The 24,561-nt window shown below is 29.1% G+C and overlaps 1 protein-coding gene across 3 annotated transcripts in view; it reads right to left on the bottom strand.

Annotated features, from left to right (window-relative positions):
* Positions 1-24,061, bottom strand: part of LOC129912710 (elongation of very long chain fatty acids protein 6) — a 30,190-nt gene extending 6,129 nt beyond the window's left edge. The window contains exons 1-2 of one of the 3 annotated variants that reach the window (XM_055991081.1): positions 23,995-24,061; positions 23,006-23,430 (exon numbers count right to left, since the gene is read on the bottom strand). In XM_055991081.1, coding sequence (XP_055847056.1) covers positions 23,006-23,187 — 182 coding nt within the window. In that variant the 5' untranslated portion in view covers positions 23,188-23,430; positions 23,995-24,061. Of the gene's footprint in view, positions 1-23,005; positions 23,893-23,990 lie in introns of those variants that run through there. The other 2 variants (XM_055991082.1, XM_055991080.1) reach the window with 2 other exon arrangements.
* Between the last annotated feature and the right edge of the window lie 500 nt (positions 24,062-24,561).

Genomic DNA, 24,561 nt, shown 5'->3' with positions numbered 1-24,561 from the left:
TTGTTGTTTACTTCAAATGTTCTATTAAAGAAATTTTATCGACTAAGATTACAAGAGGTTTAAAGATCAATGATTTCTTTTATTAACATTTAAAAAAATAATTATATAGTCCAATTTTTTTTTCATAAAAGTGGCGTGATGTTTTATGTATATGTACATATTCAAAAATTGTATGATAAAAACGACAAATTTAAATAGGGAAACCTTTGTTCCCTTGATATAAAAAATCATACGATTTTCTTGCTTGATATTTCTATCCACAAACATTTTACAATCAGTTTATGAAGTGAGGTCACAAAAACAAAAAACAAAAAAAAAAAACGATACAGATACAGATAGTTTACTTCCTCGAGCTTAGGTAATAGATAAATATAATGAATCATTTAATTGTTTCATTAGTGTTTTAGTGTGTTAACACACTCTTTAGCATGGTTTAACTGAAAAAATAGTTACAAAATGCTGTCAAGGTATAATTTATGTAATTTTATATGAGATTTTGATTCACTTTCAGTGAGTAATTACAGATATTAGATTTATGACTTTTTAACGGCAATTAAGACATTATAAGGACTATAAACATTATTCACAGCCGTTAAAAAAAAATACTGTAACTGTATACCAAATAATTATCTAGAAATAATTGGCTTGTACAGAAAAATGGGATTCAAGTATTTTCATAGATTGCAATTTTAATGCAATTTTTTTCGCAAAATTTCTCAATTAATTGTCGACAGAAGGATACTAAAATTTGTAAAATTCGTGTTTTCAGGGCTGTACAAAGAAAAGAAATACCAAAATCATCAAAAATTTCAAAACAAAGTTTTTCGTAAAATAGTAAATAGAATAGCAATTTAGATCGTGACCTACAAATAGGAAGGGTTAAAAAAGTTGTTAAAAAACATGTTGAATTGCACAATCAGCGATTGAACAGTAAAATTAAGTCTGAAATGGAAATTATGGAAGAATCAATAATAAAAACATATTTTTGTTTTTCTTGTCACGACTTTTGAGAATTACCAGCTTATTTCTCTATCAGCTTTGACACAAGACGACCTCAGAAAATTCCAACTATATTTTAACATGGGAAGATAATGGGGTCAAAACTTGCAAAAAACATGTAGTAGGTTTTTGAATCGCTGACATAGAGATCATCAAAATTATGAAGCATAAATATTAGACTTTTGTATTGATGTGCATTTGAATGAAAACTAAACTAAAATTTGAAATTAACCAGTAACCACTGAGGACTTAGTGTTCTTATTCTTACATTTTTGCTAAATTGGTATAAAATAAAAGTAGCTTTCTCGCTTTCTTTTTTTTTGTTTTTGAACATGCAACTTCATTTTGACAAAATGGTTCAAGGTAATTTACATCGCTAGCTTCAACTTTTTCAAATAAAGTTTTGGGTAAAGCTGTTCACTATCTATGATGGAGTACATCGCGGATGGTAGATCTCTCTACTTTAGTGTTTAAAGGTGGGTTTTAACAAGTTAGCAACTTGAGATCGTGTAAACTACTTTTTTTTAATTTTGAATCATCGCTAATACATTCTTCAAAATAGATTGGCAGTTAACTCTTTTTGCTGAAATAAGCACTTCTTGCGTTTGGAAAGGGATGCGAGGGCTAATGAGCTCATTTTCAAGTCGATATCAAAAAATCGAATTATGATACAAGAAAAAAAGGCTGGCACTAAGATAATTAGTCCCTGGTTCCCTAAAAGAAAGATCTATCTCAGTGCCAGTAATTATTGTGGTACCATGATTACTTAAGTAACTTAATCGTTATTAGCAGTTTTATTTCTGAATGTGGCACCACTGCAAGACTGGAATATCTCATACTTACACAAAATTAAAAGTTCTTTCCAAAAATGCCAAATAACTTAAGACCTTTTTTCCCTTAACATCATTAAAGCTTCGAATTGTTGTCGACTTTGATAAAAACTTCAATAAAGTACACAAAAAATACTCGAACATTCTCTCACGTGTTCGTGTACAGTAATATACATATTTTTTAACATTCGCATGAAAATCCTGCCTGACTACAGCCCTGATTGAACCCCAAGCTAATCGCACAGTTTAATCATGATTACTTTTGCATTTTATGTCACGAAATATTAATAATAACCCAACGTCTTGTGAAGGTACTAAAACAGCTACTACAACAACAACAAAAAAAAAAAGCTTAAACCGATTTAAACTATTATTAGAACAAAAACTAACATGCTAGCTTGCTAGCGTTTCATATGCATTGTGTCATTCTATTCAATAAAAATAAAAAAAAAAAAAATAAAAAAAGGAAAAAAAAAGCTTTTCTTTATGATTTAAGTAGCTTCATAAAATTAGTTCAAGCTCTTCTCGTTTGTTTGTATATTTTTTTTTATGATTCATTTAGCCTTGGGAAGATACATTAACTCTGATTCAAACTGGTGAAACTATGCATATATACAGTGTAGGCGTGTACATTTGCATATGTGTGTGTGTGCGTTATCTGATAACTGATAAGGCATATTCATAGTATTTGTAATAGTTTTTTTCAGGCACTACTGTCAGCGACCTGTGTGTAAAGGAAAACGAATCGATTAAGTCATCATGGTTGTAGGTAATACTTGCTATAATGTTCTGGTTTTATTTATTTCACATATTTTTACTTCTACATATGAATATTTCCCTCTTAAATGTAATTCATAAAGCATATTTAAACGATCTGAATGTGCTTATAAAAAGATAAGAAACGCAATTTAAAAAAAATACTATCAACAACTGTAATCATAGGTCGATTTAAGAGAAGACAAATTACCTTGCATTTTGAACTAAGCAATTTGAACTTCGTGCTGATAATTTTTATAAATTACAAATTTTGTAAAAAAACAAATTATTCAAAATTGTTATTTAAATTATTTTATTGATAAAAGGTAATGTGCAATGTGAACGAAACAAGAAATATAATTGTGTTTTCAAGATTAAATTTTTATTCTAGCCCTTGGTTTTGCTCGCTTTTAATAGTTCTTGTAATGAACTTTATTATAATAAAACAATAATTTACTCGGAAGCAAAAATAAAAAATATATTTGCATTAACGAATGATAAATAGGCAATTAAGGCAAAAAAACAAATGTTACCAAGAGTCCAATAAGCGAAAATGTTCATTATTCAAGTTCAAGTTGAATTAACTTTTTTTTTCTTGTTGATTTAAAAGAAATTACATAATAGACATGGACATAGACTGGACCAACAACTACAATTTTTGACCCGTAAGCTGAAAAATGAGACTAGTTTTTACTAAAAAAAAAGTGTATGCAATTGTACGCTTGGCACATTTACATTTTCTTTTTATGGAAAAACCTCAGAAAAAACCAAAGTTTTTTTTTCTGTATGTGAAATTCAACATTTTCAAATGTTTAAAATGAAATTATTTTTATTTTACACCAAGTTTTCAGATTTGCTGAAACAGTAACTCTGCGGCTTCTATACAATTTCTTGGTTGACTTTGTCTGTCTGTACGTGACGCTTCTTGGTTTGTTTGTTTAATGTCTTAAAATTAATGATTTCTTTAATAAACACAACGAATTACTTTAAACGAGACAGTCGAAATAAAAAAAAAAAACAATGGGCCCAAACGAGGTATCCGTCGTAGCGGAAATTTGTCCGATTTCATACGAATCGGAGAGTTTTTACCTGTCGGAAGTACACCTCGAAGCGAAATTCGTATGAAATCAGAGAATTTTCCCCTCCGACGGATACCTCGCTAGGGCCGAATAATTAGGCAGTTTGTTCCTTATGTTTTAAGGATTTATAGTAATTTTAAGTGAAAATATTTAGTTACTCTGCGTGCAGTTGAGCTTTTTTTTCACAGAGATTCACTGTAGAGGCGCTATTTTGAAATATTTTTGTACTTACATTTAAAAGCCTTAGTAACTATCTTAAGAATTTTGTAATACCTTTTTTTCATAAAAAAAAACCTTACAAATTGACTTCTTTCAAGCACATACAGCGGTTTAATTTCTTAAAAAAATCCTATCTATCCTATTGAAATCCTATTGAAGAAAACCAATAACATTTTTTGTTATGTTTGTTCTAGCGCGAATGTAAGAACCTATAGAAAGAGGTTCAAGTGACTGGATGGGCCACTTTTATTATGTATAAAAACTGAGCTCAGCTGGAGCTCAAGTAGTGTTACCCCCATTCAAACCAAAAACTGAGAATGATAGTTATTTTTCTCCGACGTTTAGAATTGAAAAATTGTTTAAAAATATTTTATAACGAATTCATTATTTGTTATTTAAATTAGTACATTACAAACAAATGGTGATGTAAAAATTTAGTGGGAGTTAATTAATTAAAACAAAAAATCACCGGCTACTTGTTTACACCTAAACGACTGCATATTGACATAAATGTTATCCCAGTTTACTTTTTTTTTTTGCAATAGTTGATGAATATCAATTAATTCCGTCTAGAATAACAAACACACTGTCACGTATCATCAGTTTAAATGATACCCTTAAGTTTATACGGTGAAAAGCTGCGGCGTCAAACTTAAAAGCAAAGCAAACAAAATGTAAATACAAAAAATCAATACAACTATTCTATTATTTAAAAACTAATAAACTCTTTTGTAAACTTTATTTATGATATTTGAAACAACTAAATAAAATATTTGTTTAAATAATGCATTTCCACTTGGAACTTGAAACTGCGATTTAATTTACTGACGTCAGATTGGAGTTTTTTCTTCTTGACAGCAATATATGAAAAAGTTGTTTCTTTAATTAATGTAAATGGATTGAATTCAAAAGCACAATATGATTAAAACCTGTTTAACAATTGGAATTGTTATTGATAAATTATTAACCTTGAAAATTAGGATATACAGTTTTGTATATCGAACATGTGCACAATAAAACTTGATTTTATTCTGACTTCCTTTGACCTCGTATCATGTCTTCTTATAACACCTAGAAATGCAAGTAGATAAATTCACTCAAAATCGTGCACACAAGTTACCCATCAAAAAAATGCCTCCAAATAGGGTTGCCATTCTATTTTTCTTGTTTTTAATTATAGTTTAAGCATGACTAGTAATCTACGTGGGGGTATATAGAAGTAGATCTTGCGGTTCGTTCTGACACTGTCAAACTAAGGTATAAAATAATTAAGTTAATTTATTATTAACTAAACAAAAAACAAAACAGTATCGTACCTAACTTTGAAGTAGTTAAATATATTGGAACGTGAGTAATCAATACAGCATGTATAGATTAAAAAAAAACACACCAGTTGTTCATTTTCTTTAACTCGTCAGAAAGTGGGTTGGAATACTCATCGAGAATGTGAAATTAAATAAATCGAAAAGGAGGTAGCAAATGTATAGTTATACTCGTACATATTCAAAAATGAGTCAACCGCTATTTTGTACAGTTTGCAAACCAGAAAGCGACAGCGGCGGTAGCTGTTGTAGGTCTACGTCACAAAAAAATGCATAATGATGATTATTTGTTGCTATTCGTGATAAACAAATTAATCCATAAATGTTTAAAGTTTCTTTTAAATCATTAAATTAACACTTCGATTAGTCAAAAAAAAATTGTTGATTGTATTTAATAAAATTAATTGTATTTTATTGTTAAATTGTTTGTTGATGATCGCATTTTACAAAATACAAACATTTAACGAGCTTATTTTTAGTGTTAAAATGCTTAAACTTTTTTAGTATAATGTCAATAATGTTGATATCTCTAAATAAAAATAAAATGAAAACATTGTTTGCATTCAAATGAGTGTTTTTATTTTCATAGCATAAAATGTTTAATTGACCAAAAAATTCTTTAATAAATGTAGCCAATGTTAACTTTTGTTAAAAATAAATAAATAATGGTTAAAAAACAGATATGGTTGTAAAAAAAAAGATTTAATTAAAATTAAATCCATACATAATTCAATTTTGCGTTTGTTTTGTATTAAAACAAAATTAAAACACAATAATGTGCTTTTTAGTACTTTTTTCATAATGGTAATTTTTTTCAAAATTTTGCCCTTCACGTCTTTCAAAAATCAATTTTTTAACCTAATGAACAGATTTAGAGATATTTATGTAAATCAATTACCGTTTTTAAAAATGGCAAATTTTGCCATTTTCAAAAACTTGAACTTACTTTAAGAATGAAATTTCAAATTTCAAACAAATCAGTACTAAATCTTCTGTACTGTATAATAAATGTTGACTGTCATTTTCCTGATAAAATACCAAGTTGAAAGCTTTAAATTTACACAATTATATGATTTTTCTTTCTATGAAATGAATTTCCAAATACTTTTATATCTGCCATTTAATATAATTTCCATAAATCATATAAATCATTTGGCCTTATCACGAGTTCCATTCGTATCGGATATTTTCTATGATTCCCGAAAAAAAAACAATCACAAAATCCGATCGTATTCTGGATTTTTATGAAATTTCCTATAACGAACGGATTCCGATCGTAGCAAAATTCCGATACGAATGGAATTCATGATAAAACCGATTATGTATATCTATGAGATGACCTTATGTTTAATAAACAATCTCTAATTAAAACTCTGTCACCCGTACCTAATTTAGCTGTCAAATTATAGTTCAAATTCATTCAGTAAATATTAACACGCACTTTTATATGTATCTACAAACATTTGTTATTCCAACGCGTGCCAAGGGTCAATGAATACCATCTTCATAAATTATTCAATAACAAAGACATAATTTACATACATACATCCAATGTATATGGATTTTTCAAGTGACACTCTACTCATGTCATGACAATTCTTCATTTCAATCCATCAATTTATAAAAAAAAGAGAAAAGTCAAATTCTGTTAGTGCAGCAATTCGATTAGTTTAAATTACATACAATTTTTTTTATTATTGTTTGAATGCTTATTATTAATTGAATACTCTCTTCACGTTACGAATTTCTTTCTCAAATTAATTTCTTTTTTTGGTTTAAAAATTAAGATGAGAAGTTTGTTATAGTAAGATGCAACAATAACAATGTAAACGAATGTACAGATTTATAGTGTAGTAGGTAACTACCTATTATATTTATGACTGTTATTAATCAATAAAAGTGTAGGCATAACCAAGAAATTTATTACAGCCAAATCGTAAAGATAAACCACTAGTGAAATGAGATTTCAATTATTGGGTCTATAATATTTTTGATATGCATTTTTAGCTGAACAAACGCTTTTTTTCAGAATAAATTCTTCAACATATTGATTAGGCTAAAATTAGAGAAATATTTTTTTTTTACCCTCTGTTTAGAAAATATTCAGAATACAATATTTGCTCTAAAAAGTACTAAAATTCTTTAAACTTCGAAAATATTATTTTGTGTTTAAGAATAGCTACTAAAACTCATCGTTTGTCCATCCTTTCTTTAGGAAGTATTCAATAAACAAAATTTTGCACTGAAAAATTCAAAAGTCTCCAAAATCACCAATTTTTTTTTTTTAATTCAACCTGCAATTTGTTTCTGGAAAATAAAATATTCCTTTTACTCTATTTTGTAAAGTGAATTAATTTAAGATTCATTCCAATCAAGTATTGCAAAATCGAAATAGAAATTAATCGACGATTAACCGCAAATAATTCCACGACAGATTCATATGTACATATATATAAACAACATAGAACTGGATGTCTAACACTTTTAGACATTTCTCGAATACACCCACCGCAAAACAAAATTGTTCCAGCTGGTTGGTTATAAATAGAAGCCTACGATATCAGATGAGCAAAAATGCAAAACAATTTCCTACCTATTCCATAGAGTAATCAAAGTTTGTTTATAAAATTTGTATGAGTATATTTTAACATTAACAAACAAAATTGATCAATAAGCGTGTGACTTAAATGTTCATAAAAATTGAAATTTCAACCAAAGGTTATATGAAAAAAAATTTTAAAGTACCTACTTGTTTTCACAGTAGTAATCCGTACGACCCTAGCAAAATGTTTTCAATTCAAATAAACACAAACATAAAAAAACTATGCCTCCAGCACGTTGTAAAGGGTCAAGATAAGTTGTGGATTTAATGCTCCCAAATTAGTTAAAGCCATTAAAACAAACAAAATACAGGAACCCTAAAAAAAGTATGGGGCCAAAGTCAAGGCACCCATTATCGTTTGTTTGTAGGTATGTTATACACAGTGAATCTTCAATTAATATTCAACATAAACAAAAAGAAATAATTTAATCTTCACCGCCAAAAATTCAACCATGGATGTCAAAGTATATATTTTTAAAACATTTTTTTTTTCGATTTCGTTGTCAAGTGAAAGTGTACTCATTCTCGTACGAAACAATGACAATTCATATGACATGCACGAAAATTCATTCAATTCTATTGAATATCTCTATGTTGGAAAGTTTTTTTACTTTTCTTTCTTCCTGAGTAATTTCAAGAATACCCTGAGATGGAAACACATTTTAAATTTAATCAATCAACACTTCAAACAGGAAAAGACCTTGTATCAGTGTCAAAGAATCTCGGTGCACTAGTCATTAGAAACGTTTGATACTTATGTACATAAACATAATGTTTGTATGCGAATTTGTTGAGCAGAAAATTTTACAAGAGTTCCTACTTAAACAAGAAAAGCACAAACTCATATACCAACAATGAAAGGCTGACTATGCATAAGGCGTAAGGGAGGAAAGTACCATTTTGTTTTTGTTGTTTGAATTTTCTATTATTTTGTTCTCAAAAACCCCTCGTTCTACCTCATCTTAAAACTTTTTTTTTTTTTGAATGAAATTCTTGTTTGTTTTGCATGTGCTTGTGTCGTGCTAACCGGATGCTGAACTGAATACTTGCGGTGACCATTCGCTTCACGTTTTAAAAGTTCCAGTTCTAATGCTTGCTTAAAAGCGAAACCAAACTTCCAGTTAGATTACAATATGAATGTGGAGCCATCAAATTTACATAAATCTTAGTACCTACGTAAAAGGAATCTCAACAAAACGCTATTCTTAACAAACGATTACCAAACAAGTGTCAATTTTTAAATTAAATTTTTTTGGAAGTTAAAATTAGTTCTATTATTTTTCAAATATTCAGAGTTTTATGAGAATGCAATTATAAGTCAAACAGAGGTTCGTATGCAAAAAGATGAGCTCAAGCTCATTTCTTACTATTCAGAATATTTTCTTGAGATTGATATTCTTACTATCTTTTATGCCTAAGTGTTGTGCCTAAGTGTTGTGCCTAAGTGTTGTACTTAAGTGTTGTACCTAAGTATTGCACCTAAGTGTTGTACCTAAGTGTTGTACCTAAGTGTTGTACCTAAGTGTTGTACCTAAGTGTTGTACCTAGGTGTTGTACCAAAGTGTTGTACCTAAGTGTTGTACCTAAGTGTTGTACCTAAGTGTTGTACCAAAGGGTTGTACCAAAGTGTTGTACCTAAGGGTTTTACCTAAGTGTTGTGCCTAAGGTTTGTACATCGGAGTTTGCAAGGCGCTTATTTGAAGCAATGAGGAGAGGAAAAAATTGTTTCCGTACAGTGGATTGAGCACTATCAATCAAACAAAACAACACATAAAATTTACTGATATAGCAGAATTTTGAATTGAATGCAAATATTATGCTCAAAAATTGGTCCAAATTAGACAAAACAGAAGAATTTACTAGTTTTTTTGTATTGCCAGATTTTTAATACTTTAAAAATAGATGCGGAAATTATAAATATTATTTGTTTACCTTGTCACTTAACATTAATGTGAATGTGAATCTGTCATAAATTGTGGTTTTTGATTTTTGTTTAAGCTCCTTCCTTTTTTCTTGATCTGCATTTATTGTTAGAAATATGGTAACCGTACCGTACCTATACCCACCATTCACTGTAGTGGTGCCATTGACATTGACATTGGACCAGTGTACCATACCCATCAACCCACCATTGATTTTTCCCCCCACACACACTCACACAACCAACTTGGCAGCATTTTTTTTTTTTTGCTTTTTTGATAATTTTTGTGTTTTTACTTTTGGTGATGCTGATGGCATCGTAAAAGAAGAAAGTTAAATGTGAAAAATATCACAAGAAGACAAAATTAAAAATGACAACGAAAATCATTTTATTGAGAATGAAATGAAACAAATGGCCCCATACTTTTGAAGTGATGTCAAAATTTAAATAGACAAAAAACTACTTTTGACATTGATGGGAATCTCCTTTACCTTTTAAAAGATGATTTTATGATAAGATTGATATTAAAAGAAGTCAAATTCTTAAAATGCTTTCAAATTATAAATCGATATGTTAATACCATCAACCTATAAATGAGATCTAAACGGAAGATATTTAGCTTGCAAACAATTAACCAAAGATAGACGCAATATATTTATTTGTTTATGTATAAGATTTGCATTAATTAAGGTGTTTCAGTTGAATTTTCTAGTTTTCGCTTTCATTTAATATGTACATTCAATTTTTTGGCGAAACTTTTTGTCGGAATTGATGAGTAGGCAAACAAGTTTTATTTTTGTATAAGGTTTTTTGGGTTGTTTTCTTTTTTGGCAAAAAAAAACCGTAGAAGGTTCTAACAACATAAAAAAAAAGAAGAGAGAAACAAAATAAGTCCTTAAAATTATGCTTATAGGTAATTAAGAATGTTCTTGAAAGGTTAATAGGTGGAATACGCATTTTAAACTGTTTACAACCAAATTGTTTTGTTTTGATGGAAATTTTAACAATATGTACATTGTCTGAGGTCAAAAAGTAAGGGTATTTACTTTTAAATACTATACATAAATAACGGTTCTCTTTAGAATGTTTGTATACATTTTAGTACTAAGAAATTATAATTTTATTTAAAATTCAAATATTTATGTTCTTTAAGTTTGAGAATATTATTTAAGTTATTAATTCTGTTAATTTTTTTTTTTACTTCTTAATCTTTGGATTTATTTTACGGAATTTTAAAAGCTCATGCGAGTTTCACCGGGTCGAAATTCAAATGGTTGCTTTCCATAAACATATTTAAGATTTAGTTGAGTTTTCAAAGACGAACGACAATGCTAATTTTATGAACTTGTGGATAGTATTCAAAGATTAAGCTGGAGTGGAATCGGCTAGGGTAATGTATGATAATTTAAAAGACAAATATGTAATAAGAAAATTAACAAAAAAAATATTGTCGTCACAAAATTTCAATATACAAACTATTCGATATTCATCGTCTATTTAATATCTTTGCCTCTAGAGGGCGCCAATATAATGTGACGGCCCACAGCATATAACTAGTGAACGATAAGTAGTTTTTAGGAGTGACTTAGTCCACTCTAATAAATAAGGGTACATATAAGAAGTAACCCTCCTCTTTGTTTAGCCTTCGGTAAAATAGTCAAACACATAGGTGCTTAATGATGCTCTGTTAATATCCTGCATGAAATGTTTTGAAATTAATTTGATGTTTATATCCCAATTCCTGTCAAACAACACCCACATTTTCATGCTTAAAAGAAATACGACATAATTGTCCAAACTACCTTAACAGTAAGTCAAGATACTAATTAACCTTTTTTAATCTTTTCTTTCCTTAAAGAATATGTATACTTTTGTGTAGACGTAGAATATAGGTATAGGAGGTAGTATTTATGTATCTATGTTTTCATCTTATGTATGTACTTAATTTATAAAATAATGTGTGAATGACATAATAGGTCTGTGTGTGGCATTTGACACAAGTTTATTTAATGTGTCAACAGCCAGCCATTCGAGTTATTGTGTGGGTTCATTCTGGTTTGTTATTTTGTTTTCTATTTTCCTGGTCTTATTCATTTTGCACTGCAATTCACTCTTTCCTTTAAAACAACAAAGATAAAGGGACATTTTAATTATATCATTAATTTTCTGTTTTGCTTGTATTGTGTATATTTAGTTGCAATGTTGCAACATTTCGAAAGTAGATGTAGATTTTCATTTTCAATAATGAAAATATCATCGAAACAAAACATCATTGATGGTTAATTTTCCAGGGATTAAACTTCAAAGGGTCGGTCCATTTACATTTTTATTATTTTTTGTATTCTCTCAAACAAAAATATTGACAAGTGTTTACAATATTTCTCAAAAAATTGGTAAGCAGAAATATATTCACAAAAAAAAAAATTATAAAAATAAATTGAAAATATTCTACGTATTCTATATAGTAGCCTTGTTTCTATTAGACTTCGAAGTCAGTTCAGTAAAAATTTAACTTAGATTTCAACAACAAAAACTTATTGGGAATTACTTCAACTTTTTTTTCTAGTAAAAATGAGTTAGGATATATTCTTTAAAACATGTAAACTATGGGACATCCGTTAACATAGAACTTAAAAATCATATTGACTTTGGATCCTTTTCGTGAAAAATACGGCTTATGACTGTTGATGTTTACACCGTTAGCTTTTGAACGAAACAGTTTTTTGCTAAGCTAAATACAGACCTTAAAAGAATTTTACTTTGCTTAGAACAAGTACCTACTAGTTTTAAGCTCCCCTTATACACCGCAAAATGTTATAATTCTGAAATGTCGCCAACGTAATAAAAATACAAAATTAATTCATGTTTTTGAAAAGCTTACAAAATAAAATCTACATAATTTTTTATAGTCTGCGATTTGCTCGGTCCGCCACTTTGTAACTAACAAAATAATACTAATTACAAAATAATAAAAAAAAAATATATAATAATAATTAGTTTTGTAATATTATTATCATGTGATATGATGTGTAGTGGATTTGTCTAATTATTTATTAATTTTATGACATAAAAAAGTATACACTTTGATTAATGTAATTGAATGTAAATAATGTTAAGTTGGATTATAAATGTCATTTGTAATCTGCGATTAGCTTAATTTTATGATAATTTAATATTCTGATATTTGAAAGGCTTTCGCCACTCAAGTATTTATTTTATTCATGTACATATTTTGTATAGTCTCAATTACCTTTAAATCACTGAGGTAATTAGTTTTTCAGTTTTAAAAATTCACAAGCAATATATTTTTTGTAGATTTACTCATCAAACTTGTTCTTTGGTTTTATCATAAAACACTTACGTTTTAATTCTGCTCTTAAGCATTTATTAAGATCTACAGAGATCTAAAGGACAGAAAATTATGTGCAGTACAGAGTTACTTCTTTGCTAAAACGAGGAACGTCATCAGATTTATTTTTGAAAAAGCAGTTTTTGAAAATTTAAAGTCCTTAAAAAATGTATGAAACAAACATTCAAACTGACAAAGAAAATTCCAATAACGGGATTTCAAAAATAAACCTTTGTCTTCAAATATATACACACACTAATGGTTTACTTTATGGAAATCGTATTGACAGTTTTTAAAAGCAGACAAAATAAAAAAAATTATTTTGCATAGTTTACAAAAGTTTTGCTCACAAAAATCAAATCCATTTTATCAGTATTATAAAGTTGAATCTCCCACTTACAAAAAAAAAAAAAACAAAGAAATTTAAAGAATATTTTTATAGTCTCTAATAATTTATTTTAAATTCAAACTTTCGCAACACATTGCTCGCAATTATTAATCATGGAATGTTTGACGCGGGCAATTGAAAAAATGTTTTGAATATTTTTCTTGTTCAACACGAGTTATTCGTACGATTTTGTTAGTTAATTTTACATTTGAATACCTGTAACAAGTCGTTACGATATAATAATAAGTTTTAAAAAAATTACCGGTTGGTTGATTACACTGTGCAAGTTTTTTGAAAAAATTTTTTGAGACAGGTGCGCGATTAACTGTTTCGCCCTATTTCGGACCCGAGAAATCGATTGGCGTCATTAGTTTTTCGATTTATCGGTACGACTTCGAACAAATTTTTTTTTGAAAGATTTTCAATTATTTTGAGAATTTTCCACTTTTTTTAGTCATTTTTCATCCAAAAACAATATTTACATTGTTAATAATTCTGCTCAAACGTTATTTGCTACCAGTAGAAAGACATAATAAACAATTTTGAACAATTTATTTAAAAATTTAGTGTTTTTTTTTTGAAAAAATTTAAAAAAATCGAAATTTTGTACATTGTTAATCGTTTTTTCGCTGTTTTTGTTCTCTTTTGCACAAATACATTGCATGTTTTCCATTAAAAATTAATTTAACTGTTAATTTAGTGTTGGTTAAACTTCGACAGTCTATCGATAGCATCGATAACAAAAAAATATCGAGTATATCGATACTTCACAAAACTATCGATAGTTTCAATACTTCTAAATTACTTTACCACAAGATTACCGATATTATCGATAGTTTTTTCTCAAAACTATCGATATAATCGATAATGGAAACTATCGATATCTACGAAACACTATGTTAATTCGTTGTTTTTATCCAATGTCAAACGAAAACTCAACTTGTAGTTCAAATTGTGTTTAATTAATTTCAAAGCTATCAATTTCAAATAAACTTTACCCCTTAAATAATAATTATTTTTAGGCTAGATTTGATGCCATTTTTAGGAGTGACTTAGTCCACTTTCATAATTAAGGGCACATTTATTATCACCGGTTCATCTTACTACCTATCTCGAAATTTCGCATCGAAAATTACTTAAATAAAAAAAAAGTTACAAAACAAAATGTTATTCTAATAAAAAGCTCAAACAAAAACGCAAAACTTAATTTTCATAAAAAAAGTACTAAGCGTTGTTATTTACATTCTTATGAGTGTAATATTTGTTTTAGAAATTTACTTTGTAATTAATTACCTTGTCGATCAAATGAACTTTTGAGTGTTTTATAATTTTTTTTCTGTTTTTAATTGAAACGTATGAAAAATCAATATCCAGCGTTACAGAACTTTTTTTTTTCTTTTAAAAGTGCTTGCACATGAGTAATTTTCAAATTAACAGAAATTAACATAGAAATTACAAGTGATTGAAAAATCAAATAAAAATCAATCAAATTCCGTGTATAAAAGTGTCATTTGTCTTGAAATTATATAACTAAAAATACTTTGATAATTCTATGAGAAAATTAATATTGATTTTGTCATTAGAGGTAATGTTTTCTTTTTTACACTTGTTTGTTATAACAAGCAATTTACGCAAATATGTGCAGAATGATACAACTCAAATCCGTTTTGTTAGTTAATCTTAGAACGTTTTTTTGAAATTCACAACATCTAGGAAAATCATTAAATGGGGAATTTAAGAGGTGTTGACGTCGCTTCGTATTTAGAAGTCATGAACTTGAACTTTTTTTTAAAGTCCTATTGTTTTGCGTTTTCTGGTTTTCAAAAGTAGAACTTATTATTTTTAATTTGATATTAAGTTTTCTAAATTCCTGATTTAGTCGTTGTTATACTTAAGCTATCAAACTTTTATAAAAAAAAATCATTTTATATCTTAATTTTAATGACCGTTATTTTTTTTTTTTGGGAAAAGTTCCTTAACTCGTCGACCAACACACAAATAAACAAGACTTTATGAAATAAAATGCACGACTGGGTCGCACGTACTTCCTCTTGTAGTTCAAAGCATCTTTATCTTAAATATCTATCGGAAATTTAAGATTTTGTGAAGAAAAAAAAAATAAAAACAAAAAAAAAATCGAAAGCTAAAAAAAATCAATTTTTTAAAAATTTTTTGAAAAACTTTTTTTTTTTAATTTTTTTTTACATTTTACACTTTAATACCTATGATGTCTGTAAATTTTGAAAAAATTGACTTATGCTTTGATGAAATATATGGACTTAAAAAACATGTCAATTTTTGAAAAACGGCAACGCCATATTTCCGCTCTTGGCATTTTTTGAGAAAAACTAAAAACGCAGTTTTGTTGGAATCAATAAGAGTACTGCGCACACCAAATTTAAACGAAATCGTTAGAGCCGTTTTCGAGAAATTTGAAATACCTCGAAAACGTTATATGGGAGATATGCGTTAAATTGGAGATATTAAAAAAATAAAAAAAACGGACCTAGGGAATTACGTAAAAATCATTTGTACCAAGTTTCAAGCAAATCCATCCACCCGTTTAGGCCCTAGCTCGATGTACAGATGGACGCACAGACGCACAGACCGACGGACGGCATGACGAAAACCACTTTTTTGATATTCTCCATCATCGTAATGTTGGTTTTGATTAAAACCTCGATTTTTTTTTTCTACACGAAACCAATACTTGCCCTATAGAGCAAGTAAAAATCCCTTAAAAATTGTTATGGTTTCTATAATAAATAAAACAATATAAAACTTTGTTTACTCAAATTGTAACAACATGTGAAAGTTTTTTTTTCGTTGTTAAACACAAACGATTAATTTAACGGCTACAACATGCGAAAAAGTGAAATTTATCCCAAAAAAAGATACCAAAATTATGTATCTGCGTAGTAGATCTATGATTGCCTGTTTTCATCAACATAATCATATACATATATAATAAAATTTCATAAGAATTAATCAATTAAGAAAGGTTAATTTGATTCATTAAGATTGTATACAAACATAAATGTCAAAAATGTATGTAAAAAATAAACAAAGCAAACTGTCCAATAAGTAACAGACAAATAAGAAAAAAAAAAATAGTTGACGCAGACAAACAAAAAGGTCACACCTGTTTAGCTGTCCTCTAAATGTTCCGCAAAGAACTGCACCAGTCTGCACGAAGTTTGACTTTGATTTCAACTTCGAGTACGATGATGATGGTATAAAATGTAAATAAATACAAACCAACTATAAGGTACACACAACCACTCGTAAAATTTGAAGAGTCAACAACTTTCTTTTGGCGGGCAATGGTTTGAATTTGGATTTCTTCCGCTTATTTACGCGTGTTTAGCTGTGTATGCATTAAAACACGTCACACGTGATGAAGCTTTGCTTTGGAATTTATTAAAAACCCAACACTTCGTTAACTTAAAAACGTGTTGGTGTAGAAAATTTTAAATTTAAATTAATTTCTTTCGCCTTTTTTTCTTTTTTACTAAAATTCGCATACAAAAATGTATGAATAGTCGTTTGTAAGTAGGTAAGTAATAAAAATTGCATTTAGCTTTCCTTGTAATTGGAAATATTTAGTTTATGTGAGATTCAAGGGTTTACCGTCCGTCCATTCCAAGTCTGGCGCACATTGCGTGCGCTGTTTTGATAGACTTGCAAATTTTGTAACTGTTTTTATTTTTGCTTTTCTTCTTTTGTGCAATACCATATTATCTACGCTGACTGAACCATTTAGTGCGCTTATAAGTGTGCTCTGCATTCCCCATAGTGTTGGCTATTTGATTCATGTGTTGTTATTATTTTTTAATGTTTACTATCCACTCTTCTTTGAAGCAAAAAAAAATAAAAATAGCATTGAGATTAGATTCGACATATTGGCATGCAATTTTAATGGTTACAATTTCATATAGGTACCTACTTGAATCAGTATACAACAAACTGTATATTATGTAATAAAGAGGATTGCTGAGATCGACAGGTGGGTTAAACGAGTTGAAATCGAAATTGATTGAAAAAAGTTGTTCGAAATAATACGCAACATGGATCATACGATATTTTGTTTTGTCTTTTTTCTTCATTTTTTGATACCTTCAAGTTGGATCAGGTTTTATTGATTTTGGTGCGGTTGAGTATGACACACATTACAAGTAGGGTGAAAGAAGGGAAATTTTTAAGGTCTACACATTTATTTGTGGATCATTGTCAAGTCAATAGCAAATTTGAATAATAAGCAGAGCTGATCGCCTGACGATATCGTTTTGACCATTGTTTTGTTTGGTATAACTCAAAAAACATATGAATCATTTGAACGGTCAAGCTGTTTTAATCAATGTTTTATGTACCTAATTATTTCGTCAACAGATCAGTGACTCTTTTATAGCGTAGCGGCACCGCTATGCAATGCAACGCAAGCGTTTCCAATATAAATCCATCCTTTAGGAGTCAAAATATTGTATGAAGTCACATGTATTTTTTTTGTTAACCAAAGTCGCAGGAGGCGTTCCAAAGTTAAACTGTCTTTTAGTGAAAAATACAATCTTAATAGACTGAACTTCAGAACTTGGATTGGTTTTGTTAAATGGATTGACATTACACATCCGTATTAATCTAATCGAATAAGTAGCTGCAAGTCACATTTACAGCAATAAATGTATAAAACTAATTTGCTCATAGCACGAAAAAAAAAAAACGTGCGTTTCACTGTCGTGTGTTCCAGGCCTTAGTCTCTGAAAACGTAATCTATTACAACTAACAAAATAAGCAATCACCAATTAGGTTGAGAAGGAGTTTAAGTTCCATTCCAAGACAATGTTAAACTGAGGAACTTGCTACAAATGAAACTCCAGCGCTTAACTCAATTTTTGAAACAGTTAATCGACATTGAGAAACAAACCTCAGGTGAACACAAACCATTATTTGTCTAGACACCAAAATTAAATGTAGGGACATATGCTTTTGTTTCTAAGCAAAATTAGGTATAAATAAAATAAATAAACTCCCCACCCTTTCAAAGGCGGAAAGTAAAAATTTGCTTTGAGCATACACGTCAATTTATCTCTCTATTTTAAAATTCAAATCTGTTCACACAAAAAAAAAAATAAAGTCCACATGGTTTCTTTAAAGCTTTGCTAACAAGGGCAAGAAGTCGGAGTTATCACAAAATTCAGAAAATTATTTAATTTATTCCCCAATTTTTTTTTTTTTTTTTTTTTTAGTTTTGAACTTTGATCTTATAAAGGAATAAAAAAAAGTATATTTCAGATTCCACTTATTGAATTTATTATCAATATAGATTTTTGCACTTATGATCTTAACAGACAGTCAAACAAATTCCAGACAAAATTACTTTTTATTTATTTTCTTATCCATTCACAAAATATCTACAGATGTGTGATATCAAAACAAGCAAAAATACCTATACATTCAAATGCAAAGTAAAGTTAATAACTAAAAAAACAAATATTAAAAAGATAACGATAATGGTAGCTATCTCTATGAATATGTTTCAAGTTTGCTCATTAACCCACACCAGAATAAATGATGTAGGTAATATTAATATCCAACTGACAAATTACTCGATTTATATTAAAATCGTAACACTTTTCCGAAAGTGTTGTTGGATTCACAAAATTCAATGCGGTGACTCGTATACAAATATTGAGTCATAATATAGAAGCGATCATTTCATTGGAATTGTTTCAATTTTCTAAAAAAAAAAAATAAAACGCTAATTGAAAATATATTTTATTATTTCTGACACTAGGGTTTTAGCTCACAGAGTTTGTTTACTGATTACACCCACCTATCTTCTAAATCTAAATTAAAACTATTAGGATTAGGGTGGATCAACAGCAGATATAACAGATAAAACATGGATTAACAAGTACCTAGCGTTAATTTATTTATTTAAGCTTAGTACAAGCTATGACTTAAAACTAACTTAAATTACCTTAGACTAATTTAACATTTTTTTTATAGTGTTGTTGTTTTGCTGGTCTTTTTTAATGTGCCGAAGTTTTTGAAAAAATGAATAAAAAAAGAGGTCAGATTTTAGTTGCTTAATTTTGAAAATATTATATTTTGTTTGTAACAAACATAAGAACAAGTTAATAAAGGAGAATGGTATGTTTAGATCTAAAGTCAACATTGACAAATTAATTAACAGAATGCAAAGCTACACTTATTAAATAGTGTATTATGTACCTACATACCTATCGATATTGAAAATATTTATAAAAATTATTTTTGAGATATTTCAGTATGTGTGTAAATTATACTTCTTATTGACAGTTGTTTGAAAAAAGTTTGTATAAAAGCCTAGAACTCAATTTAATTAACCATTTCGTTTAGATTTTTTTTTTTCAGTAAAAAGCTAAAAAATAGAATCAAGCTAAAACATTAAAATAAAGTAATAAAATTAAGTTCCCGACTTTAATACAAACTCTTTTCCAAAAGCAACCTTCATTTCAACTGTGTTTTTTATATGGAAGAATGTGTTAAAGCGATTTACAATTTCAAATTCGGTAGTTTAAGTTTTTGGGTAATTCCTTAGAGAGGAAATTGATTTTTGTTTGCGCCCAAATTAACGGTATCTGTCATATAAACAAAATGGAAAAGCTTACTTTTCCCCAAAATGTTTTAAAGCCTTAACTAAAAAGTGAAAAAGGAATATTTTAAGATTATATTGTGATAGTTTCTTGAAATAGGAAACTTGCAAAATTATGCAGAAATATTTTGGATTAAAAAACAATTTGTATCTATATTCTTTTATACAAATCTATTGAGCTAGGAAAAAAAAATATTTTTACTCCTGTACCTACTTCTGCATTAAAGAGCCAATGTTTTAAAGTCTTGTATTTAGGTAGGTATAAGTGTAAATAGAAAAAAAAAATACGCAAAAGAAACCACTTTTAAAATTTTTATCAATATATATATTTTTGCTCTAATGAGCGCCTATGTTCTTTATGCATAGGCATGATTAAATTGTAGTTTTCCTTAGCAGTATTACCTCCTGGGGGCTGTTTCTCGACAAGCTACATCATCTACATCAGCTACATCGATGACCGTAAAAACCGATAGTAAAGCTCCATTTTATATTTAAAAATATTTTTCGTGGTCGGAATAATTAAAAAATACTTAAATTTTATGCGTGAGGTCCGATGAAACGGAGATATTGAAGTTTAAAGTCGTTGATATAGTAAATGTAGCTCGACGAGAAATAGACCCTGATCAAAATGATGTAGCTTGAAGCGCAAGTTGAAGAATTTTCAACAAACCAACAATTTTTTTTTTGGCATTTGGCAGTCAGTTGTTCAGTAAAATGAAATTTCGTGAGTTAGCCCAGTAATTTTAGGCATTTTTCACCCCAATCTGCGGAAAAATTCCTCCTGGGCTCGATTTTGGTATAGACCTTCGTTACGGCGTTGTTATGAAGATGTGAAAAATCGACATTGATATCGCGTCCGCGTTAGAAGTTATAGAGGTCAAAAGGTAACGAAAATCAGTTGTTCGCATATATCTCGTGACCTGTCAATAGGGGTCTATGGAAAATCTGTTCGTCATAAAATTATCTACAAATATTGCCTTATGCATTTTTCTGTAAATCCAACAGTTTTCGGAATAGAGCTGTTTCAAGCGTAGGCATAATACATGATACGTAATAATAGGTTTGTTTTATTTAAGAGTGAATAATTCAGTATTTGAATATTGAAAAATACATGTGTAATCTCTTTTGCTTTTTATTAATACGTTTTTATAAGTTTCACTTGTAATCGGTATTCAAACTAACTTACTAACTAACTTACTAACTAACTAATTAACTAAGTTATTTAGCTACTTACTAACTATTTAATAAAATCTTAGCAATTAATTTTGACCCTCAAGTAAATATTACCTACCCTGAGACGTTTTGGTCTCAGGGTAAAAACCTTTGAGGGTCAAAACACCCCAAATCAATCTTAGACTACTTCTAAGAGTCATATCGAAACTTTGAACAAATTTATGTAGTTTGAATGACTACGTTATAATATAGTCCGAAATCGGTTGGATTTACAGAAAAATGCATAAGGCAATATTTGTAGATAATTTTATGACGAACAGATTTTCCGTAGACCCCTATTGAACTCCGAGCAACAGGTCACGAGATATATGCGAAAAACTGATTTTCGTGACCTTTTGACCTCTATAACTTCTAACGCGGACGCGATATCAATGTCGATTTTTCACATCTTCATAACAACGCCGTAACGAAGGTCTATACCAAAATCGAGCCCAGTAGGAATTTTTCCGTAGATAAAACCTAAAATTACTGGACAAAGTAAAATTTATAACATGGATTTCTGAATAAAATTTAACACGATACGCATTTTTTTCATTTTGGAAATATTAGTGGCAATATATTTTCAACTTATTTCATCAATATTTTGCCCAAAATAAAAGTTTAAAGTATTCAAAATAGCAAAATAAAATTTTTAATGATGGATAACTGAGCCCTTATTTGCGTTACATTACAACACAAGCAGGATTTCGCTTTGTTATTGTAACAATAACAAATACAATAATGTGATCTGGATCAAGGAAATAATAAAACACAGCTGTTTCGTTAAAGAAGCTTTCAAAAGTGTCCGTCAACTGGCCATAGAAGAATCATTCTATAATAAGTTAATTATTTACATTACACATTACATTTTTCATGCATCTTCTTGGTAGAACTCAAGTGCACAATAATCCACAATCTTTTCAATTGCTAAGTAATTACCTACGCAAGTTTCTTTTTCTTTGAATTTTGATTTAGGTAACTGATGATGATCATCATCATCATTCAATTGTTGACAAAACATTCTTTAATACAAAAATGAATTTTTTGTATAGAAGATAAAAAATCAAACTTCTATGAGAAAACCTTGAAAAATTACTATCAGTGATTATTTTAAGCACATTATTTACATTCTACTATACAGATATATGCCATTGTTGACGTAACTTTGTAATTTTTATTTTTATCATCATACCAGACGGATTAAATCATGAGAATGAGTACCTACATGGGAAAGGGGGTCGGAGTTTTAGGGCAGTAAATTGTGATGCAACATCTTCCTTTCATGTGCTTCTTTCTGTCTTCAGCCGCCAAAAGAGCAAATGATGCGATTTCTAAAAGAAAAAAAGAACAAGACACAAAATCTGATTGGGTTGGTCGTTCGTTGGTCTTGGTCCCGACTCGATTGTTGAGGTAAGACGTAAGGAAGGGTTGCTCAACTCGCGTGATTCCCATGTGTCATAGTCATGCCATTGCCATCAACATATGCGCTGTGTTTATTCATATTTATTCATTCACCATCCAGTCAGAGAGGCAAATTCAAAAAATAAAACTACCCTTTCCAGCAGGTGAAGAGTATATTCTCAAGAATCAAAGGGAGAGAATGTGGCGATAGTAAAACAAAAATTCAAATTTACACACCTTAGACTAACACTATTCATCAATCATATCATCAATTAACTATGTACTTTGCTTACCTTGGCCTATTTTGCATAAAGTGTTGCCCGCCGAATATTACCATCATGTAAATGCCACAATAGTAAAACACCCATGTCCAATTTTCCAGCATCCATTTCCGTGTGCGCTGATGAATGAAATCATTTTCGAAATCGAAAATGTAGGAATAATTTGGTGTAACACTAATGTCCATATTAATCATTTTTTTGACTGTTTATTTATGTGTTTTTTGCAAAATATTAATTTTATTAAAAAAATAAAGTCAAAGTATATATTTCAAACGATTATATCCGGTTTTTGTGTGTTCGTTTATTTTATTATAATTCGCTGCTTTCCAGTCAATCAGTCGATTTCGATGAATTCGCCGTAATGAACGAGGTGGAGGTATATTTTAAAAGCACACTGTCGCGAAAAATGTGGGAAGTGGGAAGATTGGCAAAAAAAACTGAAACAAATTATGTCACAAAAAATTATTAAAAAAAAGAAGAATCAAAAAAATAAGACAACGAATGAAGAGAATTTAGGTAGAAAGAAACTGTGAAACTCGAATTTGCTGAGCAAAAGGGAAATATACTAGCCAAATAATTTTAACCAAAAAAGAACAAGAGAGACAAGAGAAGCAAGAAAAAAAGAAAGCTAAGAATATTGAACTTTTTCTCTACGGGTTTTATGCATTAATTTTTTTTTTATTTGAATTCAACTTCACTTTTTTTTTCTACAAATAAATTTGATTCAAAATTTGCTTCAGGAATTCGTTTTTTTTTTCTGTACTCAGGGGAGTGGACCGAACGCGCGTTTAGCAAATTATGTATAAATAATTTCCGCAATACACTTGTCTGACGAGGAAGCAAGAATTTTACTTTAATTTCTATTCATTCAAAGTAGAATGAAATTTTTAATTCAGAAAAGAAAATAGGTAGTTTGGAAAATATACTTTATTTTAATTTCTTTGGATTTGAAGGAATTTCTTTTTTTTTAGCTTTTTTTTCTTCTATCCACACTTACGTACACAGTGTTCGTAGCGACAGCCGGCGTCTGCGTCTGTCAGAAACAGAAAAGATTCATCGGTTTTATAATTTTTCAAAGAAACCAAAAAAATTCATTTTAGACTGGAAATCGCATACATTGAAATAAATTGCGAATCCTACCACATGTGGTGAATTAATTTTTTTATTCAAATGGGTATGTTCAAAAAGTAATTTTTGAATTTATGAATGGAGGTATTTACACGTGGAGATTTGTATGCTTCCGATATTTATTAAAAGCCCTGTGGTCCGTTCTTTTATTGAACAATAGGTGTGTTTTTTATTACCACCTAGCTTAACTGGTTAAAAAAAACGCCTCGGGGCTTAGCGAGAAAAATTGGCAGCACTGCATATTAAATGTTCCGAAATCAGCTGACACAAAAAAATATAAAGTTGTCATATTTTTCGGTTTTGGGGTTTTTTTGTGTGTTTTTGAAAAAAAAAGTTCAACTAACTATTAAATAAATGTTTAAAATAATAATTGTACTTCCAAACATCCTTTTTGATGTTTTTAAACAAATTCTAAACAATTTACGAACAAGTTGAGTTGG

Source organism: Episyrphus balteatus, chromosome 2 (assembly GCF_945859705.1).
Source record: "Episyrphus balteatus chromosome 2, idEpiBalt1.1, whole genome shotgun sequence".
Taxonomy (NCBI): domain Eukaryota; kingdom Metazoa; phylum Arthropoda; class Insecta; order Diptera; family Syrphidae; genus Episyrphus; species Episyrphus balteatus.
Note: the sequence above shows the minus strand (reverse complement) of the source record. Positions and strands in the feature narration are given on the sequence as shown.